General features: G+C 45.0%; 1 protein-coding gene across 1 annotated transcript in view; it reads right to left on the bottom strand.

Annotated features, from left to right (window-relative positions):
• Positions 1–26,988, bottom strand: part of LOC119372486 (G-protein coupled receptor-associated protein LMBRD2B) — a 329,677-nt gene that overhangs the window by 288,147 nt on the left and 14,542 nt on the right. The window contains exon 2 of the mRNA XM_037642956.2: positions 7,173–7,351. Within this exon, the coding sequence (XP_037498884.1) occupies positions 7,173–7,346 (174 nt within the window). The 5' untranslated portion in view covers positions 7,347–7,351. The remainder of the gene's footprint in view (positions 1–7,172; positions 7,352–26,988) is intronic.

Raw genomic sequence — 26,988 nt, 5'->3', positions numbered from 1 at the left:
CTTTCTTCAGGTACAGGCCTTTGTCGAGGACAGCGAAGCCTTCCTCCTTGTCCGAAGGCACAACACACAGTTCATTGTCTCGGAGATAAGAAATTGTCGTGCTTAAAGGTAGACTACTGGTGGACGGCTTAGCTCGCTGAAGCACATCTACTCCTTCAGACACGCACCTGTTGTATTCCTCTTGTGGAGCAAGACTTGAAACACGTCTCGCTATGGCCAGAAGATCCGGTGGAGTGTACGTCTTGTCTACGGCATATTTGGGGCATAAGCTCAACGTCCGTCGCATGAAGCCTGGAAGAACAACGTCACCACAAGTGTGGACAACACCTCTGAAGCGTTGCTTTGCCCAGATATCGGAGCGTAGCCTCCTGAGTTCACCCGCCCACAGAGTGTCAGTGGTATGCTCGATGCGTGCTGTGTACTCCTTCATCCTTCATCTTCTGATATGAGGACTGCGTTCTTGTTGAAGCTGAACTTGCAGGGCTTCTTTATATATGCGAGCCTGCCTATTCAACTCTGATTTCAGTATCTTACGGATCCGAAGACTATGGTTGCTAGAGGGGTAGAAGCCACCGAATAATCCTTTCACATCTGGTGGCAGGTGCTTCTGTCTAATGTTGAACGTGAATGCACGGGCATGGCAGGTAGCGAGTGCGACGAGGGTGATGAGAATAGACGGATGAAGGGTTAGGGACGAAACACTGCCCGACGAACTAGAAATGTAGTTAAGCAAAGTGTAAGATTGGGCCAGTTGGTGATTCATGATCGACCGTGCAGTATACTTCGATCATGAATCACCAACTGGCCCAATCTTCCACTTTGCTTATCCACAGACTAAACATTATTCAACAATACCTTGGTTTGGGCGAGTTGGTCCATCATTAGTGAAAACTTGAAAGCGCGAACGACGAAGACGAAACACATACTACAACAGCACTTGCGCTTAACTTGCAACTGGCGTTTATTGGAAACGAACATCGTGATATACCCCCGCATCAAGCTCATGCATATGCACTCGTCATCCCACAAGAGATAGCATCGGTTTATTTTGAAAACATGATATTTGAAAACAAATCTACAGTGTATCAATGTACGTTGAAAGAAAAGCCACTTCATTTTCTTTTAACAGCAAAGAACGCGAAAACAGAACGCGAAATCATCGAGGCTTACTTGATAAAGAAAGCAGGTGATAAGTGTGTCAGCAGCCCCTCTTTGCTGTTAAAAGAAAATGAAGTGGCTTTTCTTTCGACGTACATTGATACACCGTAGATTTGTTTTCAAATATCATGTTTTCAAAATAAACCGACGCTATCTTTTGTGGGATGACGAGTGCATATGCATGAGCTTGATGTGGGGGTATATCATGATGTTCGTTTCCAATAAACGCCAGTTGCAAGTTAAGCGCAAGTCCTGTTGTATGTGTTTCGTCTTCGTCGTTCGTGCTTTCAAGTTTTCACTAAACATTATTCCTTTCAGGACACATATTGACTGTTTTAAATTTTCGTTTTTTTCGTTTTTTCCATTCACTGTTGAAACCTGGAAAAACTTGGATGGTTCGCTTCGCGCATTTACCGTAAAAACCCGCATATAGCTCGGACCCGCATATAGTCCGGGGTGTAATTCGGGGATAGCAAACGTGAGAAAAAAGTTTTCACCCGAATATAGTCCGAGGAAAATGGAAAAAATGCATTTATTGACATTTCATTCATCGTCGTCGTCGGACGCACTCTCTTCCGAAGCTCCCTTGTCGGAAATGTTCTCCCACAGCACATCATCCTCAGTGCCATCAAGCGCGTTGGAGATGGAGCACTTTTTGAAGGCGCGGCAAACGAGCGCCTCTGGAATGCAGGCCCAAGCCTCGACTATCCACGAGCAGAGTATCGCTGGCGAGGCCCGTTTCAGCCGTCCGGCAGGGGTCACTTCTGGTTCTCCGGACCTCATCCACTCCACGTACAGGCGCTTGACATGGTCCTTAAATGGCTTATTAAGGCACACATCAAGCGGCTGCAGCTGTGATGTCATCCCTCCCGGGATGACGACGAGCTCGGTGCGGGAGTCGCGCAGCAGTCGCTTTACGGAGTCGGCCAGGTGACACCGAAACGCGTCGAGCACAAGCATCGAAGGGAGCCCCAGCAGTGCTCCGGGCCGTCGACACCACACGGACTTTATCCAGTCAAGGACTAACGATTCGTCCATCCACCCCTTGTCCTGGCAGCGGACGACGACATTTTTCGGGAACTTCTCCCCCTTCGGCAGCGTCTTTCGTTTGAACACCACGTAGGGTGGCAGCTTGCGACCGTCAGCCGTGCAGGATAACATTACAGTCACCCGCGTTTTTTCGTTTCCAGTCGACCGCACGATAACTTGCCTGGAGCCTTTTTGATGCACCGTCAGCGCCGAGGGCATATCCAGGTAGACCGGCGTCTGATCCGCGTTGCCGATCTGGCCCAGCTGAAAGGGGACTGCCTTTCGCAACGCAATTATGTACCTTTGAAAAGCCACGAGGTGCTCTTCGTAGCTCTCTGGTAGCTTCTGGGAGATCGACGTACGCCGACGTAGGGAGAACCCAGCGCGGCGCATGAAGCGAGACACCCAATGCTTGCTCGCTTTGAAATCCTCCGGCTGAATGCCTTTGTCTCGAGCGATCTCCCTTGCCTTCGCTTGTAGCAGCTCGATGTTGACAGCGAGATGTGCAGCTCGCTGCTCCCGGACAAAGTCTGTGAGTTCTCGTTCCACGTCAGGAAATGCTCCATTTTTTGGTCCGCGGAAACTTTTTCGCTTGCCGCTGCATGCAAAGAGGGCTTCCTTCTGCTTCCGCCAACCGCGAATACTCCGCTCGTTGACTCCGTACTGCCGCTCCGCGGCACAGTTGCCGATGGTTTCGGCAGCAGCGATAACTTTTCTTTTAAAAGCAGCAGAGTACTGCCTGCGCGGTCCTGACATGGCGTAAAATCACAGGAGCAAAATCGAGGCCGTCGTTATGGGCACCAAGTTGAAGCAAAGGCCACTGACCAACTGACCAGTTAAGACTAACGCCGCTAACACTACCTAGCGCAGAAGCGCGCAGACAGCTGATGATAATGATAGCACCGCGCTATGCCGAAACCGAAACTGAATTTGGGCCGAAAATTCTTGGGACCCGCATATAGTACGGGGCCGAAATTTCGCACCCTAAAATCTAGAAAAAAACCCCGGGCTATACGCGGGTTTTTACGGTATATGGTTACAAAGAGAAGGAAGCTGTCTTTAGAAACTGCAAAAAATTGAAGGGAACTGCGATAAGTGTGTCCGACGATTTCTCGCAGGGAACGCTTCAGAAAAGGAAGCTGCTTTGGCATTCCGCTAAGAACGATAAGCGCGATGGCGTGAGGATAAAACTTGTTCATGATAAACTGCACATCGATAACGCTGTTTACGCGTGGGACATGCCCTCAAATGGTCGGGTTAGAATCGACAAGTCTGCCAACAGCTCGTTATCACGCACTAACTGACGTCCGAGGTCAAATCTTACATTATTAAATGTGAATGCGCAAAGTGTTCTGAATAAAATTACTGAAATAGAAAGTTTGACTCTAGTATATGAGCCCGATCTGCTTGCGTTAACGGAGACCTGGCTGCAGGGTGACATTAATGATGCGGATGTATTTCCTAGGTGATGCAATGTGCTACGACATGATAGAACAACGAGAGGTGGAGGCGTTGCATTACTGATTAAGAAACCATTGAAATATGTGCAGCTACCGTGTATCGATGGAACGGAAAACGTGTGGTGCAAGTTATTTATGAATGAAACTGCCTTAATTGTAGGCGTTATTTATAGAGCACCAGGAAGCTCTAGGGATTTCTTGGAAAAACTTGATGATTACTTATCTGAAGTTGCTAACGCTAGGTGTAGGCTTATTATCACTGGGGACTTTAATTTGCCTGGTGTTGATTGGGATTCTCACACTGTAGGAATTACCGACAGGCATGCCGCTAAAGATATGCTAGAAATAATGATTAAGTATGACTTGATTCAGGTAGTCAGTGAACCAACAAGAATACAAGGCCAATCCCGAGCGGTACTAGGTCTGTTATTCCTATCACAAGATACTTTTCGTTGCAAAATTAATGTATCAGACGGAATATCAGACGGGTATTAACGGGTCGTGCTTACAAGAAAACCAAAAAGTTCAAGTTCGTGATTTCAATAATGCGGACGACACTTCCATTCTCGATCGCTTGGAAATGGCCTTCGATGCCCTGCCTGACACAAACGATGTAGATACGCTATGGAAGTATTTCACGGCAGTCGTAAAAAAATGTGTGTCACTCTTCGTACCAACGAAGCTGAAACGCTTGCAGAAATCTAATCCCTGGATAACTCGCAATATTATCCACTTGAAACGCCGACTACGGCATGCCAGGCGAAAGATTCCAAGAAATCCTGAGGTTATTGCTAATCTTAGTACAACTGTTCGAGCAGAATTAAAGGCATCTAAAAAGCATTTCCTATCTCAAACATTGACAGAGTACATGAAACGCTCACCCCAGAAGTTTTGGAGATATCTGTCAGGCTCCAAATCAACTATAAGCGGTGTTACTGTAAACGGAACCACATGTAATGATTCCGTCTTGGTCGCTCAAGAATTTAATAACTATTTTAACTCAGTATTTACCTGGAATGTAGTTAATTCACCTATTTTGAATAGGAGCGACAAACAAAGTAATGACGAGCGTATAATTATTTCCCAGGAAGGTATTTTATCGTTGTTGCTAAAATTAGACACTAAGAAGTCGGCAGGTCCCGATATGTTGCCAAATGAGTTCCTAAGACGATACTGTGAATGGGTTTCACAATTTTTGTTCAGAATATTTAGTGTATCGCTGCGAGAAGGAAAGGTGCCAAGGGACTGGCTAATGGCCAGAGTAGTGTCTCTATTAAAATCTGGAGACAAACTCAATGTAGCTAATTACCGCCCGATCTCTATCACATGCACCACGTGTGAAATATTAGAGCATATCATTTCTAAACAATTAGTGCAGTATATTAAAGAAAATAAACTTTTTTACAAGCATCAACATGGTTTCCGCAAACGCCTGTCAACTGTCACCCAGCTTTTTGAAACAATACACACATTCGCAACTGCACTTAATTCTAGGGAGCAAATAGATATGATCGCGATAGATTTGTCAAAGGCATTTGACACCGTTTGTCATGCAAAGCTGATCGAAAAAAATGCGTGAGCTTGGTGTGGCTGTGGAAATTATAAAATGGGTCACTGCCTATTTGCATAACAGGGAGCAATTTGTAGAAATTACCGGAGCGCGGTCACATACATTGCCTGTTATGTCTGGAGTACCACAGGGATCGGTGTTGGGTCCAATTTTATTCCTGTTGTACATCAATGGCATTGCAAAAGTTGTTCACTTTTCCGTTGATGTGAGACTGTTCGCGGATGACTGTGTGTTATATACTTGTGTAAAAAGCATTGCTGACCAGGTCTTGCTCAATGATGCTTTGTGTGCTGTTGACAAGTGGTGTGAGAAATGGGATATGAAAATTAATTTCGACAAGACTACATGCATGACGGTATCAAATAAGAAAGCGCAATTGACGCCCACGTACACAATGAAAAATAAAGATGTTAAGCGATCTAGTCAGGTAAAATATCTCGGCGTTACAATTACTTCGAATTTGACCTAGAACAAGCATATTGAAAATATTTGTGGTTCGGCTGAACGTAAGCTGGGTCTTCTGCAGCGGAAGCTAAGAGATGCTCTGCCTGAGACAAAACTGATGGCTTACAAAACAATAGTACGCCCAACCCTAGAATATGCCAGTATTACATGGGATCCACACTGTCAAAAGCTTGGCGATGAGCTAGAAAGGATCCAGCGAATGGCAGCCAGGTTTATTTATTCGTGCTACCAGAGGACGCAATCAGTGACCGTGTTACTCCACAGGGCTAACCTTCAGAAGCTGTCTACGCACAGACAAATCGCACGCTTGAAGTTTCTATACCAACTCTATAACAAAACACTAAACCTAGATCCAACTTTGTACTTGTACCCCCCAGCCCGAGTGTCGCCGCGTATCAATCATCCGTATGTTACTTCACCCTATGCCACGAGAACTGATGTGTTCAAATTTTCATTTCTGCCTCGTACAATTATTGACTGGAACAAGCTTGATGCCAGTGTATTTATTGATTGTGAATCAGCTGAAGTTTTTCAGCGTCATTTGGAAATGATTTGTGCATAATATTGTATTTAATGTTGTATATTACGCTTTCCCACCCCTGTGACAGCCCGTGAGGGCTTACAGTATTGTAACTAAATAAATAAAATAAATAAAATAATTGCCCACAACTTTTAGAACAGAATATGAGGTCAAGCGTAATGTCTGGGATGTCTTGCATGAAATGACCCCAAAGTGTTGTTTTCAAGGCTCTGTGAGGCACAGGAACTTTGGTATTGTGATGAACCAGAACAGTCACTGCTTTCGAGACGGGTGCTCACAGATCGGCTCCGGTTGGGAGAGAGTACAACTACCAGCAATGCGGCAAGATGGTAAGGTCATCGTGGTTGGCACTCCACTGCTGTGACGTAGTCAAATGGTGGCTCAGCTGTTTTACACGGGCTTTCAATAAACTAATTGACAAGCTTTCATCATTTCAGGTCAATTCACAAGTGCGAATTGCACCGGTCACGCAACCATTTGCAACTGGCAACCAAAAAGCAACTGAAGAAACCGATGTTCACACCTGCGTTCAACTAATGCACGCAAAGAATTCATATCTGCTCGCGTATGGCTTGCATTACCAAAAGATAAGCTCACCTACTGTTCCTGCACACGTTATGTGTTCAAAGGTTTGTGACTGCAGTCGCGCGGCTGTAAAATGAAGCAGCAAGCGACTGAGCCAAAGCAATCGCTTTGCTACCAAAGCAGCCATTTGCGAGCAGTCGCTTTGCAACTAACTTGGTCGTGTGATTGATGCCAGTCGCAGGTGTGAACAAGCCTTAAGTGGCAAAAGCTGCTTATTTTGTCGTGGTCCAGGCATTGCCAGCACAGAATGTATCAAGAAAGAGTTGTCTTCTGCAGGAAAGTCATGAAACACGTAGTGACAAGGGCTTGAGGCATTGCTGAAAGAGGTTAACATGACAGAGGGTTCAAAATAAAGTTGTCTGACCGTGGACACGTCCAGGGGCAGAATGAAGATGATGGTGAAGGAGAAGTACCAGGCCACGAACACACTGACTGTGACAAGCAGCGGATGCTGGCTGAAGTTGCCATACCGGTGTAACAGCACGGCTGCCAGCACAAATGTGAAGCACACCTCAGACACTAGTGGGCCCACTGCCATCACACCTGCAAGAGAGTACACAAAAGTTTTCTGGTAGGTGCCAACATCATTAGAGGGAGCAGTCAAACTTGCCCCATCCTATACAGAAAATTTCTTCTGATGTACCCCAATCCTAAGACACCAAGGTGACTATAAGGAACACTTACGCTGTTGCCTTCCTGCTATTCTGCCCTTAGAGCGATTATTGAATCTTCTAAACTGAACAAACAATATCGCTAAAGATTATTCATGTGCTACACATATTTAGATTACATTTGTTACAATGCTATAGTACGTTCCTGTCAGTGTGCTGTTGCATCGTAGCAGTGCCTCCTCTTTAGGTTTGCTGAATATGGGGAGACCACTGAGTCACACAACTCAAAAATGTAGACTTTCATTTCTTCTCCACAGTCAAGTTTGGTCGCCCTAGCATGCACACTTCACCAAGAGAGCGGTCATGCACTACAAGGTGTTCTATCATATAGTAACATAACGCTCATGACATGCATGTCATGTAGGGCATGATTTACATGCCACGCTCATACGACTCCCGCAGCCGCTTCGTTTGATTGACACCAAAGTTGGTATTGCGTGATGTGACTCTAAGACGAACATAAATGACAGGTGGTAACATGAAAATCATGACATGCATGTTATGTACAGAATGGCTTACATGCCACACTGATGGCACGCTCGCAGCCGGATCGCTAGCTTGATAAATACCAAAAGTGGTATTGCGTGATGTGACTGTAAAACAAACTTAAATGGCAGGTGGTAACATGAAAATTATGACGTCATGTACAGCATGATTTACGACATTGTCTTGATGCGCTTCTGGCTATTTTGTTAACTGGATATATACCAAAGTTGGTATGGCATGACATGAGTGTGTGACGAACATAAATGACAAATCATGCATTGTACGTACCAAAATACACGTTTCAGTAGCATGGTATATATCAGATTGTATGTGCATGAATGCCTGACAAACACGCGATAGTGAACTGCATGTCACGAATGACTTCATTTGTCTCAAAGACAAACAAGGCGATTTGTGCAGCTCTTTGCTGGCTGCTTCGCATTAGTGCGGAGGGCTGGGCTTGTTGGTTGTACATGATTAGAAAAAACAGCGCAAAACCACAGGACACACAGGAAGGGAACGCACACAGCGCTGAACTCTCAACAAATTTATTGTGAAAAACCAAATGCATCGCCTATAAATACACATGATAACCACTCGCGTAATAGTGCGTCACTGGACATAGCGCAGATAGGCCGCGAATAGCACAACCGAGACAGATTACGTCAAGCGCCTCCGTAGATACTCCATTTCCTTGGGCAATAATGCGATTGACGGGGTGCTGACACAGTTTTTACCCAACTGCACAATCTTATACGCTTCAACAACTTCGCGTGTTAGGCGATCCCTGTGCTTACTGACAACACTACATTTCTCAAAAATAGGTGAGCACGTGCACGACCTACAGTGGATGGCTAACCAGCCATCTGTCTGCGTTCCCTTCCTGTGTGTCCTGTGGTATTGCTCTGTTTTTTCTAATCATGCTTCGCATTACATCGATTCCCACAGTGCGTGGGATCTGCGGGATTTTTTTTACAATAACAATATTTAAAATTCTGAATAAATTTATCACACTTATACACATAAAGTTGCAACTCTATTTAACGAAGTCAGCACCAAGCTCAAGTTACTTCGTTAAATTAGGAAGCTTGCAATATCGAGAAAGGGGGTTTTCAGTCCTTCGAAATCTAAAACTGTAACACAGAGACACCAAAAATCTACCATGGCATTGTTTTTGCTGCTCACACATGCTCTTGTGAAAAGTGTGTTCAAGTCTACCGAACACTGAGCCTTACATATGTGGTCTGGCCGATGCAGGCCAGGTAGACAGTCACATGAAATATGACATGCAGCCAAAATGCAAAGACAGAGAGAATGAATGCAGTGATTATGCGAGCAAGAAAGTTGCACGGAGATGATCAGTAAAATCTGTCGCATAAACCATGAAGTAACAAAAGCCCACCGTAGCGTTTCTGTGGGAGCATTGAGAGGAACAATAAACCACCTCCACCCGTAGCACCATCTGGTACGGGTGGCGTGTAGCCTTGTCAAAGTAAAACCAGGATCATGACTATGGGTAGTAATAGATGCTGTAACGCAACAGCATTTAGTGCCTGCACTTGAAGAAAAAAAAGCCATCTGTTTACTAAATAGAAAAAATTGGCACTTCTTTTTACTAATTTATTTCTTTAAAAACTTCGTTAAATCAGTTTTGGTTCCAAGTTAGTTTCGTTATTTCAAGTGACAACAACGTTGATCCTGATGAGTACCTGCTGGAGAATGCAAATTTCTTCCTTAGATTGGGAACTCCGTAAAATTGGGTTTTGTTAGATCGAGTTTTAACTGTATTATACTGTAGAAAAGTCTAGCCTTGATGCCTCCAAAGTAGTTCCCTACACACAACAAATGTTCAGGACAGGTGCTATAAACAAGGCTTGGTATTAGCAAGGCTCCAGTATTAGCAAGGCTTCACATCATTACAGTGTACTAGCTACATGCACTGCTTGCTTAACAGGTAAAAAAGCAGCACAAACGCAGGAGACAAGAGTGAAGTCGTAAGGACATGTGTGGAAACAGAGAGAGAACCAAGTGGGCACGTCACGTCGGCTGGCGTCCAGTGGGCACCATGTCAAGTCCGTTCCTCTTTTCAATGCAGTTTGCTTTGACCGCCTCGACTACGGAAGCCAGCACAGCGAACACGGAATCCACCCCTGTTCCACGAGCAAACCAGCACGGAGACTGCGCAGAGGAATTCCTGACTCTGGGCGACGACTGGGAACATCCGTGTGCAACTTCATCGATAACATCGACCCAAGATATAAAAGCTCCACCTCCACCGGATTTCTTCAGTGGGCACGTCAGCTGGCGTCCAGTGGGCACCATGTCAAGTCCGTTCCTCTTTTCAATGCAGTTTGCTTTGAACGCCTCGACTACGGAAGCCAGCACAGCGAACACGGAATCCACCCCTGTTCCACGAGCAAACCAGCACGGAGACTGCGCAGAGGAATTCCTGAATCTGGGCGACGACTGGGAACATCCGTGTGCAACTTCATCTATAACATCGACCCAAGATATAAAAGCTCTGTCTCCATCGGATTTCTTCAGTGGGCACGTCAGCTGGCGTCCAGTGGGCACCATGTCAAATCCGTTCCTCTTTTCAATGCAGTTTGCTTTGAACGCCTCGACTACGGAAGCCAGCACAGCGAACACGGAATCCACCCCTGTTCCACGAGCAAACCAGCACGGAGACTGCGCAGAGGAATTCCTGAATCTGGGCGACGACTGGGGACACCCGTGTGCAACTTCATCTATAACATCGACCCAAGATATAAAAGCTCCACCTCCATCGGATTTCTTCAGTGGGCACGTCAGCTGGCGTCCAGTGGGCACCATGTCAAATCCGTTCCTCTTTTCAATGCAGTTTGCTTTGAACGCCTCGACTACGGAAGCCAGCACAGCGAACACGGAATCCACCCCTGTTCCACGAGCAAACCAGCACGGAGACTGCGCAGAGGAATTCCTGAATCTGGGCGACGACTGGGGACACCCGTGTGCAACTTCATCTATAACATCGACCCAAGATATAAAAGCTCCACCTCCATCGGATTTCTTCAGTGGGCACGTCAGCTGGCGTCCAGTGGGCACCATGTCAAGTCCGTTCCTCTTTTCAATGCAGTTTGCTTTGACCGCCTCGACTACGGAAGCCAGCACAGCGAACACGGAATCCACCCCTGTTCCACGAGCAAACCAGCACGGAGACTGCGCAGAGGAATTCCTGAATCTGGGCAACGACTGGGAACATCCGTGTGCAACTTCATCGATAACATCGACCCAAGATATAAAAGCTCCACCTCCATCGGATTTCTTCAGTGGGCACGTCAGCTGGCGTCCAGTGGGCACCATGTCAAGTCCGTTCCTCTTTTCAATGCAGTTTGCTTTGACCGCCTCGACTACGGAAGCCAGCACAGCGAACACGGAATCCACCCCTGTTCCACGAGCAAACCAGCACGGAGACTGCGCAGAGGAATTCCTGAATCTGGGCGACGACTGGGGACACCCGTGTGCAACTTCATCTATAACATCGACCCAAGATATAAAAGCTCCACCTCCATCGGATTTCTTCAGTGGGCACGTCAGCTGGCGTCCAGTGGGCACCATGTCAAGTCCGTTCCTCTTTTCAATGCAGTTTGCTTTGACCGCCTCGACTACGGAAGCCAGCACAGCGAACACGGAATCCACCCCTGTTCCACGAGCAAACCAGCACGGAGACTGCGCAGAGGAATTCCTGAATCTGGGCGACGACTGGGGACACCCGTGTGCAACTTCATCTATAACATCGACCCAAGATATAAAAGCTCCACCTCCATCGGATTTCTTCAGTGGGCACGTCAGCTGGCGTCCAGTGGGCACCATGTCAAATCCGTTCCTCTTTTCAATGCAGTTTGCTTTGACCGCCTCGACTACGGAAGCCAGCACAGCGAACACGGAATCCACCCCTGTTCCATGAGCAAACCAGCACGGAGACTGCGCAGAGGAATTCCTGAATCTGGGCGACGACTGGGGACACCCGTGTGCAACTTCATCTATAACATCGACCCAAGATATAAAAGCTCCACCTCCATCGGATTTCTTCAGTGGGCACGTCAGCTGGCGTCCAGTGGGCACCATGTCAAGTCCGTTCCTCTTTTCAATGCAGTTTGCTTTGACCGCCTCGACTACGGAAGCCAGCACAGCGAACACGGAATCCACCCCTGTTCCACGAGCAAACCAGCACGGAGACTGCGCAGAGGAATTCCTGAATCTGGGCAACGACTGGGAACATCCGTGTGCAACTTCATCGATAACATCGACCCAAGATATAAAAGCTCCACCTCCATCGGATTTCTTCAGTGGGCACGTCAGCTGGCGTCCAGTGGGCACCATGTCAAGTCCGTTCCTCTTTTCAACGCAGTTTGCTTTGACCGCCTCGACTACGGAAGCCAGCACAGCGAACACTGAATCCACCCCTGTTCCACGAGCAAACCAGCACGGAGACTGCGCAGAGGAATTCCTGAATCTGGGCGACGACTGGGGACACCCGTGTGCAACTTCATCTATAACATCGACCCAAGATATAAAAGCTCCACCTCCATCGGATTTCTTCAGTGGGCACGTCAGCTGGCGTCCAGTGGGCACCATGTCAAATCCGTTCCTCTTTTCAATGCAGTTTGCTTTGACCGCCTCGACTACGGAAGCCAGCACAGCGAACACGGAATCCACCCCTGTTCCATGAGCAAACCAGCACGGAGACTGCGCAGAGGAATTCCTTAATCTGGGCAACGACTGGGAACATCCGTGTGCAACTTCATCTATAACATCGACCCAAGATATAAAAGCTCCACCTCCATCGGATTTCTTCAGTGGGCACGTCAGCTGGCGTCCAGTGGGCACCATGTCAAATCCGTTCCTCTTTTCAATGCAGTTTGCTTTGACCGCCTCGACTACGGAAGCCAGCACAGCGAACACGGAATCCCCCCCTGTTCCATAAGCAAACCAGCACGGAGACTGCGCAGAGGAATTCCTGAATCTGGGCGACGACTGGGGACACCCGTGTGCAACTTCATCGATAACATCGACCCAAGATATAAATGCTCCGCCTCCATCGGATTTCTTCAGTGGGCACGTCAGCTGGCGTCCAGTGGGCACCATGTCAAATCCGTTCCTCTTTTCAATGCAGTTTGCTTTGACCGCCTCGACTACGGAAGCCAGCACAGCGAACACGGAATCCACCCCTGTTCAATGAGCAAACCAGCACGGAGACTGCGCAGAGAAATTCCTGAATCTGGGCAACGACTGGGGACACCCGTGTGCAACTTCATCGATAACGTCGACCCAAGATATAAAAGCTCTGTCTCCATCGGATTGCTTCAGTGGGCACGTCAGCTGGCGTCCAGTGGGCACCATGTCAAATCCGTTCCTCTTTTCAATGCAGTTTGCTTTGACCGCCTCGACTACGGAAGCCAGCACAGCGAACACGGAATCCACCCCTGTTCCATGAGCAAACCAGCACGGAGACTGCGCAGAGGAATTCCTGAATCTGGGCGACGACTGGGGACACCCGTGTGCAACTTCATCGATAACATCGACCCAAGATATAAATGCTCCGCCTCCATCGGATTTCTTCAGTGGGCACGTCAGCTGGCGTCCAGTGGGCACCATGTCAAATCCGTTCCTCTTTTCAATGCAGTTTGCTTTGACCGCCTTGACTACGGAAGCCAGCACAGCGAACACGGAATCCACCCCTGTTCCATGAGCAAACCAGCACGGAGACTGCACAGAGAAATTCCTGAATCTGGGCAACGACTGGGGACACCCGTGTGCAACTTCATCGATAACGTCGACCCAAGATATAAAAGCTCTGTCTCCATCGGATTGCTTCAGTGGGCACGTCGGCTGGCGTCTAGTGGGCACCATGTCAAATCCGTTCCTCTTTTTAATGCAGGTTAGTAACAATGCTTCCACAATTAAAACCAATGGGCCTTGCTTTGTCCAGCTGCCGTGCCCACGGAGACTGATTGAAATGTACTTTATTGCCCGTAATGGGAATGGGAATGGGAAGGCACAGCGCAACTGAGACAATGGACAAGAACACGCAACACAAACGAGCGCCGACTTACAACTGGATTTATTTTGCAACCAACTGCCTTATAAGTGCGCTTAAACTTGATAAATGACACATTGGTAGTCAAACAGAAATGATCGTTTTTTTTTTTTCTTTTTCTTTTGGTTTATCAACCGCGATATACTAACAACCTGATTTTTGCTCTTTCCAAGAGCCAATTGACCAACATACCAAGCAAACAAAACCCAGAAATGGACACTTATCAACAAATGCCTAGCAGCAATATCACAATGCTCACAATGGTACAATTATTTAACCCGCTGGTGCAAAAAAAAAGGCAAAAAAAAAGGCAAAAAAAAGGAGAAAGTAAAAAAAACGGGAGAAAGTATGAACATATGCATTGGTGAAACACTGTAGAAGCTAAATAAAACCATCAAGATACTGAATCTCGGCGTCACTCAGTAAAACGGAAGCCCTGCTTACGCAGTTGTCAGAGGATCTGTTAATAAAGAAAGCTTCAATAATTTCCCGCTCCGTCCTGTCACTTGATTTCTTTAAAAACTTTGTAGCGGAAAAAGCCGGCGAGCAACCACACCTCCTGCAGTGCTCCGCTAAAAAGCCTCCGGATTTATTTCGAACATTTAGGTTATTGTCGTATTGTCGTTCGTATTGTCGCTACTCATGCTATATGGTGACCTTGAGTTTAATCCAGGGCCTGGCGCTCAGCAGGTTCTAGCTGAACTGCTCAAGGGCCAGAAAGATATTCAACGAAGGTTGGGGGATATTGAGGTTAAATTACAGCAGGTGGGCGAAGCTACATCTGCGATAAATGAAATCAAAAACTTAACACGCGACCTAGACTCACGAGTTGCAGTTTTGAAAAGAAAGCTTGTCGACCTAGAAGATTACAGCAGACGCAACAACTTAGTAATAGTTTTTGGTGTAGCTGAAAAACCAAACGAAACATATGAAGAACTTGTCGCAGCTTGCGTTGAAAGAAGTGTTCTCTGATAAACTTGGTATAAAAGTTATTTCAGCAGAAAGAATTCACAGAGTGGGTCGGAAGCAAATTAACAGGTATCGACCGGTTATTATCAAACCGTTCGATCACCGTGAGAAACTAAACATACTAAAAAATTGCTTTAGACTAAAAGGCAGCAACTACTCTGTATCAGAAGACTACTCCCCTACTACAAGGCAGATACGCAAGAAACTGTGGGAAAGCACTGCAGAACTTCGGAGGGCTGGTCAGATGGTTAAGCTAATCTCCAACAAGATAAAGATTGGCGAAGGATTGTTCATTTGGGATGATGCGCGAGAAGAGAGAATCCCGGCGCATGATAGCAGCAATAAGAAGAGAAAAGAAAGCAGAGAAAGCAATGAACTGACACCAGGCACAATGAATCAAAAAAGTTAACACTTTTGTGTTTGAACGCCCGCAGTCTTGTAAACAGGTTTGTCGACTTCAGTTGCCTAGCAGAGTGTCATAACCCGTCAGTTATATGTGTCACTGAAACCTGGCTTAATGAATCTATCTTTGAAAATGAATTTCTGCCCTCTGGTTACTCGGTTATTCGAAACGACAGGTCCTGTGGTCGCGGTGGTGGCATGGCGCTCTTTATCAAAAATGGCACTGAGTACGCGACACTGCCTCACCTCCTTGAAACAGTCTGCCTGGTGTAAGATTAGGGTATGCAGTGTGTTTGTAGCGATCGGCGCTGTATACTGGCCGCCAAATAAAGATGGCAATTGCATATTGGCAATCACCGACTATATCGTAAAGCACAGACTTCACGACCGCAAACTGATCATATGCGGGGATTTAAATGCGCCCCACATTAACTGGGAGTCCTTCACCACAACCGGCCGTGACAAAGTTCTCTGTAACTCTTTGATTGACTTCGCTGTAACCCATGATTTTACTCAAGTTGTTCACAGAGCCACTAGAGGTTGTTTAATCCTGGACCTTGTCTTTGTTACGGCTGACTTATTGAACGATGACTTTGAGTGTACAGTTGTAGAAGGTCTTTCAGACCACAATACAGTCTTTGTTAATTTTTCTGTTACCTGCGAACTTAAAAAACAAGAATACAAAGTTGTGACTGGTTTCTCACGTGCCTATGATAAAGATGTACTTTCCGTGCTAGCAGATTCCTATGATAATTTTCTGTTTTCCAGCAACACATGTGGTGTGAACACGTTAGTGGAACACTTTGGTGCGATAGTGTCCGAATGTATATCGAAATTTGTGTCAAACAAATGTGTCAAGCGCAATCCTAAACACCCGTGGTACAACAGAGAAATAATACAGCTTATTCACCGCATAAAGCGACTACGTCGCCGATGCCCCTCCAAGCCAAACCAAGATTTTCTTCTGTGTACGTTAAAAACAACACTAAAAAATAAAATGCATGAAGCCAGAGACTTCTATTACAATAACACATTGTCAACGTTCATTAGGGAAAATCCGACTAAGTATTGGAAGACAACTAGTCCACCTCCCACCAGCCCTTGCTCATTCATTATTGATAACGAAACCTGCTCGGACGCTCAGACGATCTCCGAAGCCTTCAATAGTTATTTCAGGTCTGTGTTTACCACTGATAACGGCACCGTCCCTTCTTTCCTCCCCCCCCCTCTGTATCGGTAGCTATTCCGGATGTTGAATTCACAATCTCTAACTAAACATAGATATTACTAGAAGTGCCAGTCCAGATGCTATCCCCGTTTTTTTGAAAAGGTACTCTGAATGGTGTGCACGGTACCTTATAATTATATTTATCAAATCACTTGACTCCAAACGGGTTCCGCGAATTTGGAAGATTACCAATGTTGTTCCTATCTTCAAATCGGGTAAGAAGGAAATCATTTCTAACTACAGACCAATTTCATTATTACGTGCTGCAAGCTACTGGAGCACATCATTCACAAGCACATTATTCAATTCCTAACTGACAACAATATCCTTTCACAGCATCGGCATGGACTTTGCAGCGGTTTTCCCACGGTTACACAGCTGATCGAATTGACGCATGACATCGCCTCCTCACTTAACAACCATGAACAAATCGACGCCATCTTTGTTGATTACTCCAAAGCTTTCGACAAAGTATGCCATAAAAAACTTATTTTCAAACTTCACAACTTTCTCACAGGCCCATATGCTGACAAATTACTTGGCTGGATTACGGATTATTTGCACCTGAGGAGTCAGTTTGTTCGCTACAACCACGAACAGTCATCATCAGGTCATATTTCCTGACACACATCAGCACAGCTCTGTTTTGGGACCCTTTTTGTTCATAATTTACATTAATGATGTCATTCAAGTTGTAACTAACACTCCAGTTAAGCTACGTCTATACGCCGATGACTGTGTTTTGTATTCCAACGTGAGTAGTGGCAGTGACCAGGTTTTGTTAAATGATGTGTTTTCTTCATTTTTCGACTGGAGCAGAATGTGGCAGATGGAGCTTAATTTTCAGAAAACTGTGACAATGGCTTTTACTAATAAAAAGGAACCATTGCAATTTAGGTATGGCAATCCCAAACATACACTAGGAAACATCCAGAAATTTAAGTACCTTGGTGTTGTATTCTCTCCCAACTTAAAGTGGCACAAACACGTTGACCTTATTTCAGCAAAATCACTGAAGAAATTGGTTACTTAAGAAGAACGTTAAAAGGTGCCACAAAAGAATGCAAGCTTATAGCCTATAAGTCACTGGTCAGGCCTCTTCTTGAATATGCGTCAGTCGTATGGTCACCACGTCTTGCAAATGACAAAGATAAACTTGAGTCCGTCCAGCGAAAAGCAATCCGATTTATTTTTAATCGCTACGACCATAACTTCTTCCCTTCAGAGCACTACCACGTTTTATCGCTGAATCGTTTAGAACACCGACGTATGTGCGATCGGCTTATCATGTTACATAACATCGTGCACAAATCTGTCCACATAGCTACACCCGTTTCTTTAACCGGTCATACTACCCATGTGACCCGCCGATACAATCCGCTGAACATTGTGCCATTCAGGTGTTATATTGACTGTTATAAATGCTCTTTTTTTCCGTGCACAGTTGACACTTGGAATAATCTTGACAGTTCTTTGAGTCGACGACCACATGCAGTTTGTAAAACAAGTGTCCAATTATGTACTATTTTTTTTTCATTGCTTTTTGTTGTCGTTGTTCTTGTGCATTTCTTGTAACCACTCCTGCAATGTCTAAAACATGAGACAGCAGTATCTGTAAATAAATAAATAAAATAAAAATGCACTGATGGGTGAAATGAACAAGAGGACAAGGCTTGCACAAACAGAATTCATGCAAACTCCCACGTTGCATTGTTTCTGAAATTGAAAGTTTGGCGAATTTATGTTAATATACAACAGAAAGCAGGCTGCACTGTGGACTTTTAGACTGCACTGGTCCCGAAATTCAAAGGTTTTCAAGGTCATAATACAATTCCACGACCTTCAAGGGCTCTGAAAATTTTCAAATTCAACGGTTTTCAGGGTTTGCAAGGGTCTGCACGAACCTTGCTGTTGTTAATCTATTCAGCGGTAAGGTGCATCGCATTTATACATGTGGCATCGAAGGTTTCAGCCTTAGCGCTGATAGCCGCGTTAGTTTCAGAATAAACTCTACTGTTGATGTTGCATGCTCAAGGTTATCAGAACAATCCAAACTTATCAGGAATGTTCAACGTTTAGCAAGCTTCAATTTGGGCTAGTTGGTATGGCATTGTAATGTAGATGCGCTGAGCAAAATGCACAAACGAGGAACTTAACAAGAGGACAGGACTAGTGGTGCGCAAACTTTCAACTGTTTATTTTCGCAAAAGCACGTCAACGATATACACAAAAACCATTGAAGATAACAAGGACTATGTTACAACGTGTTGTTTGTGGAAGCAGGCCATTTTGGTGCGATCATGCTCCGCGTGTGTATTCTTAACTAATCTGGCAGTTGTCACTAAAGTTAGATGCTGTCTCACTGAGGGCAATAGATGCAGAGCTCACGTGATTGTGTGATTTAAACATGAAAAATGCCTCCATGATTCCGCGTGTTCTTTTAGACCTGCAGTGCGCCAAGGTCTGCGTTTGGTTAAAAACGGAATCACATCCGCATCTTGCAGATGTGATCCCATTTTTCCATCCCATCCCATGCCAAATAATGACAGCCTTGCAATTTTTAGATTGCAGCTAACTTTCCATGAATCCTATACATGCTGGGAGTATAAAACTAGGAGCAATAAGTCCCTGCTGCCGTACGACTGAGGTCATACGAAGCTCGTCAAGAGGGCCATAGCTTCCTCGTGCTTTACATTGGCAGTCAGAAGATCATGTGACCACAAGGTCAATGCTAGTATCGTGTAACAAGCAGCGAAGCTTAAGAACAGCGGATATCCGGCGTCTTTAATAGCTTCTGTCACTGAAAAGGTCCTAAAAAGTTTGCTCGGGAGTAAGAAGGCACCAAAAGAAAACAAGCAAACTAGGAACATATGTGTTGTTCCATATATGCACAAGACTTCTCATGCTCTCCAAATGATTGGGGAAAACCATGGTGCTAAAGTTGTTTTCTCTGCCTTTTTAAAGCTTAAAGGCCTTTGCAAACAAGTTAATGATTCCCCCGAAACTACGCTCGTGAAAAAATGCACCATCAAACATGTAAACAAATATTTAGAATGTGACGACGGCGTAGTCTATGAAATTCTGTTCACGTGCGGAAAATGCAATGTTGGGCAGACTGGGTGTTGCATAAACACAAGATTAAGAGAACATAGGTATGCAAGAGAAATGCTGCAGTCACCAGGGCACTTAGCTACTCATTGCGCAAGATGCGGATGTTATCCCATTTTTAACCAAACGCAAACGTTGGCGCATTGCAGGTCTAAGAGAACACGCGAAATCATCGAGGCATTTTTCATGTTTAAATCACACAATCTTGTGAGCTCTGCATGTATTGCCCTCAGTGAGGCAGCATTTAGCTTTATTGACAACCACCAGATTAGTTAAGAATACACACGTGGAGCATGATAGCACCAAAATGGCCTGCTTCCATGAACAACACGTTATAACACAGTCCTTGTTATCTTCAATATTTTTTGTGTCTATCTTTGACGTGCTTTTGTAAAAATAAACAGTTGAAAGTTTGCGCATCCCTAGTCTTGTCCTCTTATTATGTTCCTCGTTTGTGCATTTCACTCAGTGCATCTACATTACAATGTTCAACATGCTGGCACGGCATGCACCAGGCAGAGGTTACATGTGTAAAGGGTCAGTTACATGAAAACAGAACAAGAAGCTCCTAGCTGCCTCCAGCTTCATCAACATCAATCATCGCCCTTCAAGGAGAATGAAAAAACATAACTGGCCCTCTCCCTTATCTGATGATCGCACACTATATGCTTTTTTTTTTCAAGCTTTAAACATTGCTTAGGTAACATTCTTGATGGTTATTTTAGTGTACCTGTTAATAGAATGCAAAAGTACAACATTTGCTGTATAAGAGACCTGCAGAATTAAGCTTGGTGAAAGGAACTGCCCCGGTCGCCTGAGTGTGCCGAATAGGCTGAAGTGAAGTACGAAGGTAATGCACACACCATGCATACTTCTCAATGATTACAGTAAAACGTCGCAAATTGACAGAAACACATTATAAATAAGCACAGAACAGTAGCATGCAGTAGCCGTGAAATACAATGTAGCCAGGCGGGTATGTATCAGCAATGTTTTACTTGGAAAATAAGAATGCCTAGCACTCGTAAGTCATGACTTGCTCGAATATTTGAATTCGTCCAAATGTTCACTTCTTTAACTGCATAATCGGCCATGGCCGAATATTTGGGAAAACCCCCTAATAATTTCCATTCTTATAAGCAGTCAGCAGAATTTTTGTTACTGCTTATGACAGACACACCCAGATCATTATGTTTGTCCTCAATGTCGCCTTGATGTAATGGCAAAATCAAGTGACATGTAAATGTGTAAAGAGTAGCGTAGAAATGACGAAGACAGTTAAAAGTAAAAGAGCTCACGTTGGCAGCACTTCACAAAGGACGTATTGCAGTGAACAGATGAGACCTGTCTGTGCATGCTGCAGTCAAGTTATCTGAGTAGTGGGAGTGATTACACATCCCACATCAAGTACAGACAAATGGTCATGACAAGGCAATTCACAAACACCTCCTGGTAATGCATTACAGGGAAAATTGAATATATAAGTTTGAATATATAAGTTCTAGCTTGAAATGTTAAAAGATTTAGTTTGTGAGAGCTACAAGAAGAGGATGGATCAGCGAACTTAACATTTTGTCTAAACAATTGAGGCACAACGATTTAATTAGAGAATGCAGAGAAACATTCAGTGCGGTGACGTGTTGACCAAGGTGTAAGACTAGAAAGGATAGAGGAAGTTGAATATCTGCCATATCCACAGCATATTAAATGAACGGCTCCAGACTGCACAGACTCAACCCCGCGACTATCATTTTCTTGAACAAGGTTCCATACTAAAGATGCGTATTCAAGAATTGGTGTTTGATAAGTCAGCAGTTTAGAACTTTGCGGAGCCACCCGAAGTGTCCATTGAAGATAGCCGAGCTTTCTTAATAATTTATTATTGCATATTGTTTCAATATGTTTACTCATGAAAGGTTGTAGGTCAAAAGGAGTGCCAGATATTTAGATTCCCTTACCTTTAGTAGTACTCAGTTATCGTAAGAGTATGAGAAAAGAGAAGGTGTTAGGCACCTTGTAAAAATGGCAAAGACACATTTTTGTGGAAGTTAATAATCATCTGCCAAGTGTTACACCATGAACAAAAGTGCTATGCATGAGATGCAAAAGGGCAATCAAATTATGTTTTTAAATACACTTTGAATAAAGACAGAAAGAACAAAAAGACACAGACACCAATATATTAGGACGAAAGTGTTTTCTGCCGGGGTCCACCACGGCTCCACTGACGTATTTCCGTCATGAATATGACGTAAAGTATACACAAACAGATGGCAAACAAAAAAACTAGAAGAAAGAGTTACATTGCCAGGAGACGAACCTTCGACCCCTCGCTCCGCAGCGTGCGGCACAAAACCACTCGGCCACAGAGCGTACGTTCTTCAGCTTATGAACGGTGAGCTATTTATACACACCATTTACCATTGGCGGTACTCGGAGCTTGGTGGCTTCAGCATGTTCTTGTCATCACTAGTGAGATGGTGCGAAGAGGGCGGATGGCGCGCTTTATAGAAGGCCGTTGTACCGCGCATTGCGATGCAAGTGTACTTCTACAGGGGGTGTCTCGTGTGCGCGCTTATCTCGTGATGGGGGCAGTGTGTAGGTCTTGTGCTTTCATCGCAAGTTTCCGTTGACGTTACAGAGAGCACAAAGGTCACTTTGCTCGCTGCAGCGGCCGCGTTTCCAAAAGAAGCGCACTGCTCACACACAAAGAAGTAACAATTGTGCAGTTGTAAGTTCGCGCTCATTCTGTGTGTGTTCTTTTCGTGCGTCCTTTCTGCTTTACAGCGCGCTGCAAGTTTCGAGCTGCTTGCCGTTCTTTGCGTGACATTACAATTTGTTGCTATAGCATTCATTCCTTCGCCCTTGAGGCGAAACAATGCACAATAAACGCTCAACTACCCCCGTGAAGACACGTTTCACTTTCGTGTTATACCGATTCCCATGAAAGGGGGATCGGCCATGTTTTTTTTACAGCAGAGCCGTTATGCTCAACGTGTGCCGTAGAAAGGAAACTATCATCATCCTTAGCAAGGAAAGCCGAGCTTGTTGGTATGAACACACTGCCGAATAGCACAAGAAACACGGGCAAGAGAGACGATACAGGCGCTATACTTTCAACTGATGTTTATTTTCAGAAAGACAACATATAAACATACATCTGGTCATGTGCAATGACTCCGTCCAACTGCAAAAAGAAGGCCACCTGTCCCTTCATTGCACAAAGTGAAAATCTACTGTTTATTTTGATGACACAACCATATTATTTCAACAGTGCGATCAAACAGCTAGAAAGGTAGCCACGAATTTTTTCATCGTAAGGTCGAGAGATAAGTGCATCAGTCTTTACTACTGTCGGATAAGGATCTAGGTTCGCTGATTTCACGGTTGTAGGCGAGAAAAATGAATTGTAGATCTCTCATTTTTTTTGCCTACTGGACGGAGTCATTGCGCATGACCAGATGTGTGTTTATATCTGTTGTCTTTCTGAAAATGAATGTCAATTGAAATTATAGCACCTGTATCGTCTCTCTCGCCCGTGTGTTTTCACTTTTCCACAATGGGCATCATCATCATGAACTGGCATGCACTCTCTTCGTCGTCTTCTTCGCTCCCATGTACGCCGATTTGTCCGGCGCGGGATGCAATAACTATGATGGGCGATAGAACGAGAGAAATTCTTAGCGACAAAAATTTCTTAGTGAGGTGAGATTCGAAAGGCGAGCGTCGTAATTACTCGGCTGTCCAGGCACGCTTGCTGAGAATTGCATAGTCCTGGATAGTATAGCACAGCAAGGGGGTGGGAAAAGGAAGTGAGGAGGGAATAGAGGAGGGGAGACAGAGAGAAAGGTAGAGAAATAGAAAGGAAGGTGAGCAAACGACTAAAGAGAGATAGAGAGGCACAGAAGGAAAGAGAAAAAGAATAAAGGGAAGAGAAAAATAGAAAGACAGAGAAAAGGCTGAGAGAGAAAGATAGAAAGAAACACACAAAAAAACATCGGAAAAAAAAAGACAAAAAGCATAGCCATGTATAGTACAGTGACACTCTTTCAGTGTTCACGGATAACCTCTTTCAGTGTGCATGGATAAGCTAATGGATATTCATGGATGACCAACTAGCCCAACAGTCTGTTCTTCTTAGTATAGTAAAGCAAGGGATGGGAAAGAGAGAGGTGAGAGGGTTAAAGCCTAACCAAGCCAGAACCACCACGGTGCCTACCAGCTTAGCTGTGACACAGCCTTGCGTGACTTAGTTCAAGCTGCACTAATTTTTTCCGTTAGGCAAATGCTTGTCCTATTAGGTCTATCATCGGTGCTGGTGGCGCTAAAATTGTTATCTCATTTGCATACACGTCAACCTCTTTGCACGTAAGTCAAACTTACATCCATGAGATCCTTCAAAATGCTGTTGTGTGAAATCCACAAGAAGCAAAGCAATCACATTTCAGCATTCTTCAGCCGGCATAACAAAGCACCACACAAGAGAAGCTTCGATAACAACACTATAGCAGCATCAGAATTTGCATGGTGGATGCTGCACACATTGGCGTACGCAGCACAGGACAGCGGCTAAGAGGAAGTGCCACACACAACCAAAAAGAAAGAATAGAGAAAACAAAAGGTTGGCTTGTTTTTGTCGAGAAGGGGTGAGAGCCACCATGTGACTCTGCGCCACCAATAGGAACATGCAAACCTCATCACCTGCCCTGGCTGGAGTGCTCCAGTAGAAAGATAAAAGAATGTCACTGTCTTAAAGGGACCGACAACTGATTTTTCTCGACCCATTTTTTTACGGTGCGACAGAAAGTTCACTCTTCACAGTGTTAGTAGCTGCGGTAGTTAATCCCAAAAGCACATAATTATTTTACGAGCAGTATTTTTCGATCTGAAAGGCTCTAAACACGGACGCACCTTTCCTCCAGCAACGCTGAGAATTGATAGCAATGCCGCCAGCCCCTCTCGCGATTTGTGAAAGCTATCGTTGTGCTTTCACAGGAGTTCCTGTAACTATGCTTAACCAACTTTATTTATAGCTTTTCAACTATTTTTGAAAATATCAACCTGTTACAATGAGATGATGCGGCATTATATACCTTCCCTGTATTTGTACCGCGTTGCGTGCGCGTGCGTCCTAGGTTGCCTGTGCCTGTGTCATGGGTGGCTTGTCCCGGCGTCGTTACTCTCTCGATGCACGAGCCAAGCCAAGTCGTCGAAAACGTCACTACGCATATGCGCGGCCGCGCCGAGTAGCAGTGCACGTCATTTCTGAGACGAAGTGTAGGTAGCAAAACTATGTCACTCCAAAATCTTAGTGACCTGAAAACTGGGTGCACGGTTGCATGAGCACACTGAAAAGTTGCTCAAGACGCGCTGACGAGCATGGGATCATTACGTCACGCGAAGGCAGCGCCACTTTACTGTATACTACTAACGCAGGCCTGTATGTAATACCTTTTAATATAAAGAAACGAATAATATTTCAATACTAACAAAAAAAAAATCGTCGATCGCGTGCAGCAATCAACGGTCACGTAGCCGGGTTCATCGGATCGTTCATGTTTTTGCCGCCAGAGGCGCCACAGGTCATTTTTCGCGACTTTGAATTAAGAAAAAAATATAAATCCACCTCTTATGAAAAAAACAGGGTTGGTTTGAGTCAATGTGACGGATAATCTTTCCATCAGTGGAGTCATTTCATGTTTTGGGCAGCTGTCGGTCCCTTTAAGTTTTATTTAGGTGGCTTAGTGGCAGCAGTATCAGCTTGAGAGGCGGAGTTCAGCCCACTATTGTTGTTTCGCACAGTGGTATGGCAATTGCAGTACCTTTGATCTTAAGATACACGATACATTATTGAATGTATCGTAAACACAAAGACTAATACATGTCTTGCAAGATGTCTCGTGATACAGATACAAGATACCTAAAGAGTATCTAAGATACATGTATCTTCAATGCTGCCCAGCACTGGTCAATAGCAAGAATAACATCTTTTATTTGCCCTCAGCAGCCAGCTTTTTCTCACTTCCTGAGAGTGCTTTATGCAAGTTGAAATCACCTGCTATGAGGTGGCTGGTCTAAGATCTACTCTAAACCTGGATCAGAAGTGAAATCTGAAGTCTCAATTGGAATGTAAATGTATCTGTGGCGAGGAATGTAGAGGGTGATAGCAACAGCCTCTATGTGACTATTAACGGCAACTTCACTGGCTGCAATGCTGCTTTGAAGAACGGCCACACCACCTGACAGCCAGCTTGCCCGAGTTTATTTTGTTCATCTAAGTCTGCTTCCTGTATGCACAAGAATTAGTTGTTCAGAATGTCATTTATGCTGCCTATGTTGCGCCCTCTACAGTTTCCAGCAACAAAAGCCACTTAGAAAGTTGAAGGTACAAAATGTGAGTAGGATTTAGATGTCATATCTCTAAAGTGATAAAACTGTTGACAAGAGTGATAATCAATTTGGCTAAGCTTTATTTTTGAACACCTCCTTTTGAGTACTAGCCAACTTCCACTACGCTCTCAGAGGCATTGATCTTAAGGCACATCTGTGTGCTCTTTGAAGAAGACCATGAAGTTTTGTTTAGGGAGGAGTTCTCCAGCTGCCATCATGGACACTTTGTATGTAGGGGTTATCTTTTTTACTAGAGGCACTTGGCCATGAGGCCCTTGTACAGGTGTCGTTTTGCTGCAAACAACATGGCATTTCCAGAACATTGGTACTTCGCTCGGCAAGGTGAGCTAAAAAATTGCCTCTGTGCTCACAGGTAAATCAAAAAGAAAGGAAGCCTGAAGAAAACGTGTACGCCTGGTAACAGCTACAACAGCTCACCACTGTACGCAAGTCTGCCCGATGCCAGTCGTACACCACCACTATAAGCAATTAAAGTATGTACCCAATAAGGCTGCAACAAGGTATCTTTCAACACGCTGCCATGTATTGACAAAGATCACAAGTACAAAGGCACACAATGTGCGATGTGGGCATCAACTCGCAACACTGGATGGTAACACTACCATTGCTTCCAGGAAGAGAGGAAATGAGGGAGACTAACAGAAAAAGATGTGAGAGCCGATTTTCCCTGGGCTTTTCATACAAACCACAGCGTCATATCATAACCTGGTCTTGGCTCAAGCCCTGGACCAAGCTGGATCGTCCCCCCTCATTCGGGCGACACAACTCACAAAACGCTGGCCGAAGCAGATGCCTAAGCGATCTTAAGGCGAGCGTCGTCACCACT

The sequence above is a fragment of the Rhipicephalus sanguineus genome, chromosome 10 (assembly GCF_013339695.2).
Source record: "Rhipicephalus sanguineus isolate Rsan-2018 chromosome 10, BIME_Rsan_1.4, whole genome shotgun sequence".
Classification (NCBI taxonomy): Eukaryota; Metazoa; Arthropoda; class Arachnida; order Ixodida; family Ixodidae; genus Rhipicephalus; species Rhipicephalus sanguineus.
The sequence above is the reverse complement of the archived record's forward strand: the minus strand, read 5'-3'. Positions and strand labels throughout refer to the sequence as shown.